Here is a 10932-nt window from a genome sequence, read left to right as displayed (position 1 = left end):
CACCGCCAATCCACTGTGGTAGCTGCAGCTCCTTGAGTTTTTGCTAAGATCTGGGAATGACTTAATTGTGCAGCTCCAATGACCATAAAAAAATATCAAGGTGCGTAGCCTGTCACTTCATCACCCTGGCCGGGACCGTAGGAGACCCTCAGGCTGTCAAGCTAAGCTGCCAGCAGAGAGGACAGTAGCCTATGGCTGCCTGTTTATTTAGCCCGAGGCAGGTTTTTGCGGGGAGAGGGAGGGTTAAGCTCTTGTGTTACCTCCAGACTGAGGTGCACAGGAGCTGTCTTGGATCTTGCTGTCAAAGCAGAATCCCTGCTGACAATCAGAGAAGCTCACCACGCTTGAAAAAATGAGCCGCTGGGTGGAGTGAAAAAGTGAGAAAGACAATTTCATGGCATGATGCCACAAACTGCATCCCTTAAGATTACCAAGCTTTCCTTCAAAGAAATTATAGTCGAGAAGTCAGTTCAAGTGGTACCAGAGTTGTGTCCTGCCTTATTAATTTGTTTGAAGAAAGAGATACAAATAATGAAAAAAAAAAAGATCGGTTTTATGAAACAACAAGGAGTTTTATTACGATATTTTATTATGTGTCTCTGTAAGGAATAGACCAACAACCATATAAAAGCTTACAAAGATGGTTAACCTTCAACACTATGAATGTGTTAACGTGACAGAAAAAGTTCACAATTTTGCATCTTTATTGACTTTTACAGAGTGAAGGGAGAAAGTTCTCAACTATGACATGCCAATGACGATCTTTGACAGGAGACGTTTACAATTGCTTTTAATCCTTTGCCTTTTTTTCTTTAAGCAAGTCAATAACCCTGACTTGCAGAGTTAGGAGTGAAAAATACATTAGCACCATCATATTAGTTTTTTACACTTCCCTAATTTTAGTGGTCTTGACCAGCAACGACAGGAAAGTAGAGAAGCACCTTTGATAACAGAATACAATCCAACGATAAAATCACGGTGACGACTGACATTAAGGTGTTAAACTCTTAAGACTGTACTTTTCCACAGCTAATCAGTACAGAAACGTACAATTTGGGTGCCAAATGATTCCATTGAACTGACCGATGGGTCCAGAGTGTTTTGGTTGATTTGTTTGACGGTTTTGGGGTTTGACTCATCAGACACATCCCAGTTTCTGTCCATGTTGAGGTAGTTGAAACAGGGAGGTCTTCCTAGCTTTATGGACTGCATCTTAGAAAGAAGGGTAAACTTTGGTACTGGGAGCAATCAGTGCTTTGTAAATTGGCTAACATTCAACGAATAGGACACAGTGTTGTTTTATTAAGTGTTGAAGTTGTATTATAGCACCACGGAGACGTTCTTGAAGATGGAATTTGGTAAAAAAAATAGAGCAAAAAAGCATTTTTACTGTACTTTGTGTAATAGCAAAAAAAAATAACCCTTGATATCAAATTGATTTTTTCCCCCAGAAATTTTGTTAATAAATAACTGGGATACAGATGGTCACCTGTACTAGCTGACAAGGCTAAAACGAAGGAGCACAGTTGGAGTGTGAATCTGTTTGCTGGGGTTTCAGAAAGAGCAGGATCTTTGATTTACAAGAAGCAGACCGGGCCAACGTCCGCGCCGAATTCCTGATCAGGACCACCAATATCTAAGGGTGCAATATCAACCACAGGCAGCCTCATTGTCTTGCGCGTTCTGTATTCGAAGACTGTTTTACCCCATTCACCAGTGTGTTTCTGTGAAGTGAAAAGAAAAGAAAACAAACCACCACATTAGAGAAATCGATGTTGGGCCATGTGAAAATTATTCTACAGTTTACTGGATTTCATACTTTTGTCTTTCCGTATTAACGTGTCCCTCTCAACACCGTGCAAACTGGTTGCAGTCTCTGTGGAAATGAACGTGTAGGTAGATGTTCTGCAGTTCTGGGCCTTTTACATGGGGTCTTGTGGGACTGTAGACTTTGCTGCTCAGAAGGGGTGGGATCCCTGATGGACAGCAGAGCACCCTGGGGTGCTGCCAGGGCCCTGACTTAGGACTCAGATGTGCTCTGCGTGCTGCGAGACGGCACAAATGGCTGCTCTGTTTGGAAAGCGGTTTTGGCCTCAGGAGGACGCAACAGCAGTAAAGGGGTAGCTCTTCACGTTCGTGCTAAAGAAGTGGGTACAAAGCGGCTGCAAAGTAGAGGTGTTCGTGCATCCTCAACGGGCAGGTTTCCTAGGCACGCGGAAGCAACGTCGCACCTGCGAAATGCCCCTGTTTGCCCCTTCCCGTAATCACAGCCTGTGGCTTCAATCAGCCATGATTTTTTTTTTTTTTATAACTACAATGATTTCTACTGCTCTTAGTTTTAGTGTTGACGTGGGATGGATCAAAATTCAGTCACTGTGACTTCACTGACTTTGGCTCTGAAGCAAGGAGATACCTGTAAGGCACAGGTTTAAATGGGAGTGCACCTCACTTTCCACAGCTGCTACAGGAGTGACACTTCTGGGGTACAGAATCTAGATTTCCCCAGTTCAGTTTAACTGTCCCATCCTTACCCAGGTCATGCAAAGCTCTCCCCTCCCTCACTGGGGGTCTAGTCCTCTGGAGGGAATTATTTATTAAACCACTATGCTACAGTCTTGGTTACTTACAGTACAGCCGTCTTCCAGAACAGTGTATGTGAACTTGCTGTTTCCTTCAGCCTTGATCTCGCTTTCCATAGAGCTCATCAGTTTCAGAGCTTTTTTAACATTTCCACTGGCCTGGTCCATGTAGGCGATGCTGTTCTTGCAGTAGTAGGTGATGTTCTGGGAGGCGCGGCTGGAGAGGATGCGGAGGAAGGCCAGCTGAACTTCGGAGACATCCTCTGGAAGCTCGGGATCTCCATAGCTGAACTGCAGAGTACAACACATACGCAACAGGTTTTGCTTAGTCCTGTCTAGGGACGGTCCACGCAGTTGTTATTTCACCCACTAAATGTCTAGATCAGTTTAATTTCAGGATTATTTTTTAGTACATTGGGACGCATGCGAGTACAATATGCGTACTGCCTTTTGGGCTGCTCGCTGTGGTAATTCCTTACCTGGAAACCTCCATTCATGGATTCTCCGAACCACACGTGCTTGTTTCCACTGCTTTTGCTGGTCCACCAGTTCTTCCTTGGCACAGTGCTGGGGTTAGCTTTGAGGCAGGTCTCACCAGTCTCCATATTGCAGTAGACTTTAATAGCGTCCATCCTGCAGCCTTGGTTAGGATCAACCCAGTACTCTCCTAGAAGTGAGAAAAAATGTGAAGGACCTTAATATATTTGGAGAAGAATCTGACTGTATGATGTCAAGCTCCTTTCTGTGCCAGAAAGCTAGCCTGATTTGGTCCTGACCCAAATTAGGACGCCTATTAGTTTTGACAGAAGAGATGCCACGGAAAATAAGATGATATAAAAATATACTGAGTTCACGTGGAGACTGTAATATGATTGACATTTGAAATAAATACAGAATTTACACTTCTCATGGGTTTTATCCATGAAATTCTTCAAACAAATGTTCACTTATATGCATGTAGGGAGTGAAGTCCGAATATATACTGTGTAAATGCATAGTAAATTAAAGTTTAAAATTATTGTTACATCTTTATCATGACATTTGTTTAAAAAAAAAAACAAATCAAATTTTTATAGATCGGTGCATTTAAATACTCATAGACAACAGCATTCCTGAAAACCAGTTGGGTTGGTGAAAAAAAACAACCCTAACATACCGCTCTTGAGCTCAGGACGGCAGAATTTCAGATCTCTGCAGTTACGAGCTGGATTCTTCCGTGAACCATCAGGACTAATGATGTTTTCAATCTGGTTGTTAATTGATTTCATGGAAGACACGATGTCACCCAGATTGATATCGTTTTCTCTTGGCTCGTCTCGATATTCATACCCATAGCCCACTGGACCTTTTTCACCAGCACCCAGGGCAGCCGCACCACCACCACAACATGGACCAGGAGGACCAGAAGGACCAGGAAGACCGGGCTGGCCTGGTGGACCCTAAAACAAAAAGTGAACATAGCACCGAGTAGAATTTTGGAATTTTCTTTTCCTAATTTTGTCGAGCTGTGACTGTCCTTCCTCTGCCCGGGCTTTGAGAAGGAGCAGGAACCCTCTCCACCAAAGTCCAGAGAACAACCGTGTCTTGGCTGAAGGCAAGGTGACCAAGCCAGTGACCTTTGCAGTGCTGTTCTCTCTAGAGGAGTCTAGGACACCTGCTTCGTAGCTTCCAAGGCACAAAGGGAGTCTGTGCTCTGCAGTGGAGATCCTGCCTTCCCATTGTACGCAGAAAAGTCAATGATTACCCGAGACTAACGCAACGCCCAGTGCCTCAATATTCCACAGAATTACAAATGATCTGTATTTTTTTGGATTTAGCCTTGATAGCTAAATACCTCCTACCGCGAGCTCTGTCCATGAAGTACAGAATTTTCTGAGAGAAATATTTAACTGGGAGACCACCCCACGTTTGATGAATAATCCCTGAAGGTTGGTTGGTTTGCGTGTGCACAGTTTACTTACTGCAGGGCCGCTTTCGCCTCTGTTACCGCGGGGGCCAGGAGGACCAATGGGACCTGGATAGCCACTTGTGCCATCTTTTCCGGGAGGCCCAGCTGGTCCTGGGGGACCCTAGAACAATGTTGAACATAAATAATGCCATCAAAATAGGTTACCGGATAACCTCAAATTCGGAAATACTTTGTGAGCAATTTCAAACATCTCTGTATCCTTTATCTTTTTTCAGCTGTTGCCTGTTAAGATGGCAATTATTTTTTTTCTTAAACAAACAGTCTGACTCTTCCTCCCAGTTACGTGAAGTAAGGAGTTGTTCTTACCCTTGCACCTGAAGCTCCTGGACTTCCAATTGCGCCTTGTGGACCCAGGGGACCCTGTGGAGAAAAGGTAACTCATATACCTCCCAATGCTCTTTTGTATCTAGCTGGATGTACCGTGGATAGAGACAGGGAAACATCTTTAAGATCAGATGAGACACATCCTTATGAAAAGCCTGTGTCAGATGGGAGAAAGAACGGTTGCCATCCTTTAACCAGAAAAAAAATTACCAAATGTTGTCTATATGAAAAAGTATTAGTGATGCAATATCATCCAAAATGCAAGAAAGCCAACTGGTGTCAATGAGCTTTGGATGAAATCTTGTGTTCGTAAGAATACGTAGCTGTAGGCTCAAATGCTGCGTATTACCGTAATATCATATTACCAGTAAAGTTATTTAAATAATTGGAAAACACTGATGTTTTCAAATGCATGAAAGATTTTGCTCTGTGTGTGCACCACCAAGAACTAAGCCATATGTTTAAAATTGACTAATCATCCCGCTGGCAGCGTAGATAAGAATTTATCAGACTTTTTTTACTCAGAAGTGAGACGACGGGTTATATTGTGTCATTAAATAGGTTGGTGTTGGTGGTATTTATAGTTAATGCTTCCATCTTTTTGCCATCACTGGCAGATTAACTAGGTGAGTTTTGCTTCCTCGAATCTCACTTATGAGTGCTATGAATAGTTCTTTGCAGCATAAATCTCTTAATTTTTTTACTTGTCATAAATACCTAGGGCACGCCTGTCTCTTACCCTTCAATTTTTCTAGCTATTAAGAACTGTTCAAAATGGTAATGCATGTTTACAATTCAGTGTTTACAATTTCATGCCCCTTTTGCCCTAATGCTAATTACTGCAAAAGATGCATGACAGAAGAGAAGTCTTTGGACTCCGAGTAGCTTTCTCATGGATTTAGTTGGCTGTCTAGCACAGGTTTCTAATAGACACAGATATTTCAATCCCTGTTTCTGCCTTTTCTAAAATAATCCGGAATAGCCTACATAAATGACTGCAAAAAGCGTTAGTTCCATACACAAGCAGAAACGTAGCTGAAAAGGATTTTAGCAAGGCCGGCTTTAGTTCCCAGCAGCTTCTTCCAGTGCTTTATTAATACTTATTTCAGGCTGGTTCAGGGAATCTGGACTTTTGAACACATTTGACAATGAAATGACATAGGTTCTTTATGATTATTTTTTCTTTCCTCAGTAAATTAGTTAAGGCTAACTAGTTACTTGGGACCCAAGCCACAGAAACTACAAACGGCTGTCATTCCCAACCAATGTGAAATACTCACAGGAGGACCAGGGAGACCGGGGGTACCAGGAAATCCTCTGTGACCCTTTATGCCGGTGCTGCCTCGCTCACCAGTTTCACCTTTATCACCACGAGGACCTTGAGGACCCTTTAAGAGTAGATTTGCACAACAGGAATATGTAAAGAAATAAGAGAAACACCCAAATAACAGGAAATAGTGAATGTATGATGATATAAATACTTTAAATGTGACTTACGGCAGGACCACGAGCACCAGCGGGACCAGCAGAGCCAGGAGGACCAGGTGGACCCTGTGATACAATAAGATGGCACGGATCACTTGGAGCTGACTAGACCGCCTTTTTACTTCCAGATAAGCAGTATGTTCAAAGCTAGCAGCTGTTTGGAAACAAGGGGAAGCTCCGTGCACACTATATAATCAGCAAGAATTTTGGCCAGTTCCTTTTTCTACCACTGTTAGTCTTACTCTGCTGCTTGTAGGCACTGATACATACCACATGCACCAGACCCCTTCTTCATTTTGTGAGGTGCTCAGTGCTCAAGCTGTGCCGGTGTCAGCACTTCTCAGAAATAACTTCAAGACTTCCAAATTCCCTCCCTTAGTTTAAATAAATAACATCACTCGTGCTGCGTGAGCACCAGATGGGATGGAAATTAAGACAGGACCTGGTGGTGGGATGATGTGGTTTTTTGGCATCCTAAGTAGTACATGGATTTTCAGCTTTATTTATATACTGTTATCAGGAACATAAACTGTGATGTCATTCCTCTTGGTATTCTTATAAAAGAGGTCCTCGATGCCAAGAAACTATGACAGTAACAAACGTATGGCTCTGGTTCCAAACTTCCACTTTATTACAGCGTGAAATGGACTTAGCGTAGGAAAGGTGTGTAAACTTTGGTCTCACCTGAAATCCTCTTTCACCAGCTTTTCCAGGTGTACCGACAGTACCTGCAGGTCCGGGGTGACCAGGAGGTCCCGGGGGGCCAGGAGAGCCATTTTCACCACGGTCACCCTGCAAGTAGTCAAAGTTGACAGGGTAAGAAATGTAATGTTTTACAGAGCTACAATGTAAAGAGTCTATTCAGTGGAGCATAAGAGGTTCAAGGAATAAGTTACGTAGCACAGATCTAGCTACATATATTGTCCTCTCTACATACCATTTCTTTGGCAATCTACAGATATTGGTGGTTCCTTACTTTGCCTCCTGGGGATCCATCACGTCCAGGTGAGCCATCTGAGCCAGGGTTACCCTGGAAAGAGAAGAGTGGTACAGTTTGTTCATAAGCTGGATGATGTATAGACAGCTTGTTTTCCAGTAAGCTTAAATAATGCTCGTCAAAGAAAGAGAAAGTTTTCAGGTTCCTGGAGGTGGAGGGGCCCATAGAAAATCTATCAGACCTGCATTATTTTGTAGGTGTACAGGCCGCGGGGTCTCTTGTTCAGTTCCAAGCGAGACAGAGAAGTGGCTCACAGGTCGCAAAAGGTATAGCAGAGACAGCAAGCTACACCGTGTCACAGGAGGATGTAATCTGCCCAGGGCCATGTGCATCAGGCTTCAAGGGAGGTTTTGTGAACCCTAAGGCATGTTTAGTCCCCGGGTCTCCTGTCTGTAACTCACAGGCTAGCAGGAAGGTTCAACCCATCCACTCACATCTCTGCCAGGCTCTCCAGGTAAGCCTCTTTGCCCCATAGGACCTTGTGGACCAGGAGCACCACGTTCTCCTGGGACACCATTGACACCTGGTTTACCATCTTCACCCTGAACAAAAAGGGAGAGGATTTCTTTGCAGATAATGTACTTCTGAAATACCATCGTATTATACATCTTTAATTAAATATGCAGTGATTATGCAAAGGGCCAGTGTGACTTTGGCGATTGTGAATACTCAAAATAAGAAAGGTAAAAACTTGGCCAAACTGGTTTCTTTTCACCACTAGTAGTATTCATGCAAGGCCAGTGAACCCAAGGAACGTTGCTTATTGTTATGTCAATTAAGAAATACTAAATGGGTATGTCTCTTCTTATGTGCCCAAAAACAACAGCCAAAACAGTTAACAAAAAAATGCTGGTCTATCACAGTATTAGCGATAAAATATAAACCAAGCCTCACACCACCCTTTCTGGAGGGAGGTGAAAAGTGTTTACCTGTTTGGGTCATAATATTTAAGCAAGAAACATACTGAGACTTAATCAAAGATAAACAATGTGTAGCAGGTGAAACTATGACTCCATTCTTGTCTCAAGGAGAGGCTATAGCCCAGTGCCCTCCCTAAGTGGGTGGAGGTGGTTATAGACTTCTAGATAGCCTGATCCAGGACTCTCGGTAACAGAGATTAAAGACAGTCTCCCATCCCACAGCTGCTGGTTAACGGACATTTTAAAGCCTGATCTTACAGCTGTAAACAAAAATAACCGTAAATTCTGTAGTCTCTGGTCTAAAAATACAACACATTTGTTAGTTTTTGAAACACAAAGCTATTTTTAGCAGCCAGATTCTGGTCGTCGCGCTAGCTTTGAGGCTATTGCTGCAGTGAATGCACTCTCACCTTGGCACCCGCCATGCCGGGTGGGCCGCTCGGGCCACGCAGACCTGGCAAACCTGTGCCACCCCGGCCACCAACGATGCCTTGAGGACCTGGTTCGCCTGGTGCCCCCTGTTTAGGAAAATATTCTGTCAATACTGAGGATCTTCAACGTGGAATAGGTGACTTCTTATTCTTGACAAAGATAATCTCTGTGATTATTATAACGGTCCCTGGCTGGATGTGTACTTACTCTTTCTCCTCGTGGGCCTGGTGATCCTTTTTCGCCTGGTGAGCCAGGCTCACCTCTTTGTCCAGAAGGTCCCGTACTGCCAGGAGAACCGGCACTACCAGGGGGTCCGGGAGGCCCATCCTTGCCTGCAGGCCCTGCGTTACCAGGGGGACCGGGGCTACCCTAAAGGAATTTTAAAGAGAAGAGTGTGAGCTGCGTTATCTGAAACAGTGGCACGCACTTACTGGTGTTGGTCTTTCCTTAGGAAAGCCTGCCAGACTTGGTTCATTGCCTGAAGGTGGATCTAGGGTCCAGCCTCTACACACCCACATCCGGTCTGGCCTTACAAAGAGAATCCTTTTGCCGAGCACTTTCAAACCTGATTTGTTTTCTCCCTGCTGTCTGGGCACACAGTTTGCACAAAACAACACCTGCATAGTTTGGGTGCCCAGTGTTTGTGCTGCCTCCGACACAGGACACTCGTTCCTTACCCAGGGCTCTGCCACAGAAATTTCAAACAGTTGCAGACCCCACTGGTTTCTTGAATCACTCTTGCCAAGTACCTTTGAGGGGGTGTCTTGGACATGGGCAGAATCACATGTCTTTCATTAAAACTCTTAGCTTAGCCAGTCAGTGGAAAGAATTACATTGATTTTAATAGTACCTTAAATAAAATCCTACATTTTATTCAGCAATATTCTAATTTGCATCTGTCTGTAACTATCAGACAGAAAGTAAAAATCTTTTTATTCCAATGTAGACATTTTCTTACTTTATTTCTCAGCTACCATACAACAAAGGATAACTTCTAATTTTGATTTAAAAATGGGTAAATCCATTGTATTCTTTGTATTTTCTTAATTTTTAAAGAATCAAAAATTAGAATCTAATTTTTACTATGCGAGTCAAAAGTAGGTGCATGTTGAACATTCAAGGATATGATGAAATGGCTTTTCTTCACACAGATACTGTATAAAATACTGGAATTATCTGATGCATCAGCATACGTTTTTGTAATAAGACACTGCAGACTGGTAGATTAAACCTCAGATGTAGGCTATATCACGAGAGAACATTTGCCACAAAAATATTTCCAAACTCCTCTGTCCCAGGATAGTTAAACCTTACGCCATTCCATTCTACAGGCAACTAACAAAAATTCTTAACAGTGATCTACAAAGTGTAGTTCTGAAAATGCGTACCAATTCAAGATCCTGAATTGAGCATTTCCTGTATCATAAAAGAGCAAGGGAGAAGACAGGATGTCTGCCACCAGCAGAAATACTCAAGGACCTCATCCAGTAGGACTCCACTACCTCCGATGGGCTTTGGAAAGCAAACCGTAACAGTAGGAGCATCCAGACAGTGAGTGAGTGAGTTGCTGTTCCTTATGAAGTAAGAGCAGAGTGAACTCTCTTGCAGAAGTTTTTCCCGAAGTCCAAACATTACATACAGGATGCTTTTCCTTATGTTGTATTTATATCAAGGTACATACAGCTTAATACAGTTTAATATATTAACATGTGCCCAAATACATCCACAAGGTCAGAATAAAGGGGGGATGAGACAACTTACATTGTTACCAGGGGGACCAGGCAGACCACGAGCACCAGGGAAACCAGCAGCACCCTGCAAGAGATCAATACTTTTAGTTGTCGTTTTCCGAAGATTGGAAAAACAGGAACAAACTGATTTTTATACAACAGCTGACTTTGAATTATATTTAGCTGTTTTGCTTAAAACCTGAACTAAATGTCCTGGAACTGAAGAAGTTTAATTTTTTTTTTTTTTAATTCTTATTATTTTTTCTTTCTTTTTTTTTTTTTTTTTTCCGCAAGGGAAGGTCCCATGTGTTCCTCAAAGGTGAGCTAATGGGCTCTGAGAAACTTGGCACAGATGGCACATAAATCTAATAGCTGTTGAGATAAGCCATTTTATAGCTTTGGGTCATTGTGCCAAAAGCTATTTTGGCACCTTACTTGTATTAAAATCAATGTAGTCCAGATCACTAAAAACATCAACTTTAATTACTCTTTCTGG

The 10932-nt window shown here is 42.9% G+C and overlaps 1 protein-coding gene across 1 annotated transcript in view; it reads right to left on the bottom strand.

The window, feature by feature from the left end:
• Positions 1-551: 551 nt before the first annotated feature.
• The window catches only part of COL3A1 (collagen type III alpha 1 chain), a 51998-nt gene continuing 41617 nt past the window's right edge, over positions 552-10932 (bottom strand). Inside the window, exons 38-51 of the mRNA XM_075430368.1 lie at positions 10468-10521; positions 8914-9075; positions 8685-8792; positions 7789-7896; positions 7334-7387; positions 7042-7149; positions 6370-6423; positions 6153-6260; positions 4855-4908; positions 4541-4648; positions 3736-4018; positions 3059-3246; positions 2628-2870; positions 552-1724 (exon numbers count right to left, since the gene is read on the bottom strand). Coding sequence (XP_075286483.1) covers positions 1578-1724; positions 2628-2870; positions 3059-3246; positions 3736-4018; positions 4541-4648; positions 4855-4908; positions 6153-6260; positions 6370-6423; positions 7042-7149; positions 7334-7387; positions 7789-7896; positions 8685-8792; positions 8914-9075; positions 10468-10521 — 1779 coding nt within the window. The 3' untranslated portion in view covers positions 552-1577. The remainder of the gene's footprint in view (positions 1725-2627; positions 2871-3058; positions 3247-3735; positions 4019-4540; positions 4649-4854; positions 4909-6152; positions 6261-6369; positions 6424-7041; positions 7150-7333; positions 7388-7788; positions 7897-8684; positions 8793-8913; positions 9076-10467; positions 10522-10932) is intronic.

The sequence above is a fragment of the Opisthocomus hoazin genome, chromosome 9 (genome assembly GCF_030867145.1).
Source record: "Opisthocomus hoazin isolate bOpiHoa1 chromosome 9, bOpiHoa1.hap1, whole genome shotgun sequence".
NCBI classification, from domain to species: domain Eukaryota; kingdom Metazoa; phylum Chordata; class Aves; order Opisthocomiformes; family Opisthocomidae; genus Opisthocomus; species Opisthocomus hoazin.
The sequence above is the reverse complement of the archived record's forward strand: the minus strand, read 5'-3'. Positions and strand labels throughout refer to the sequence as shown.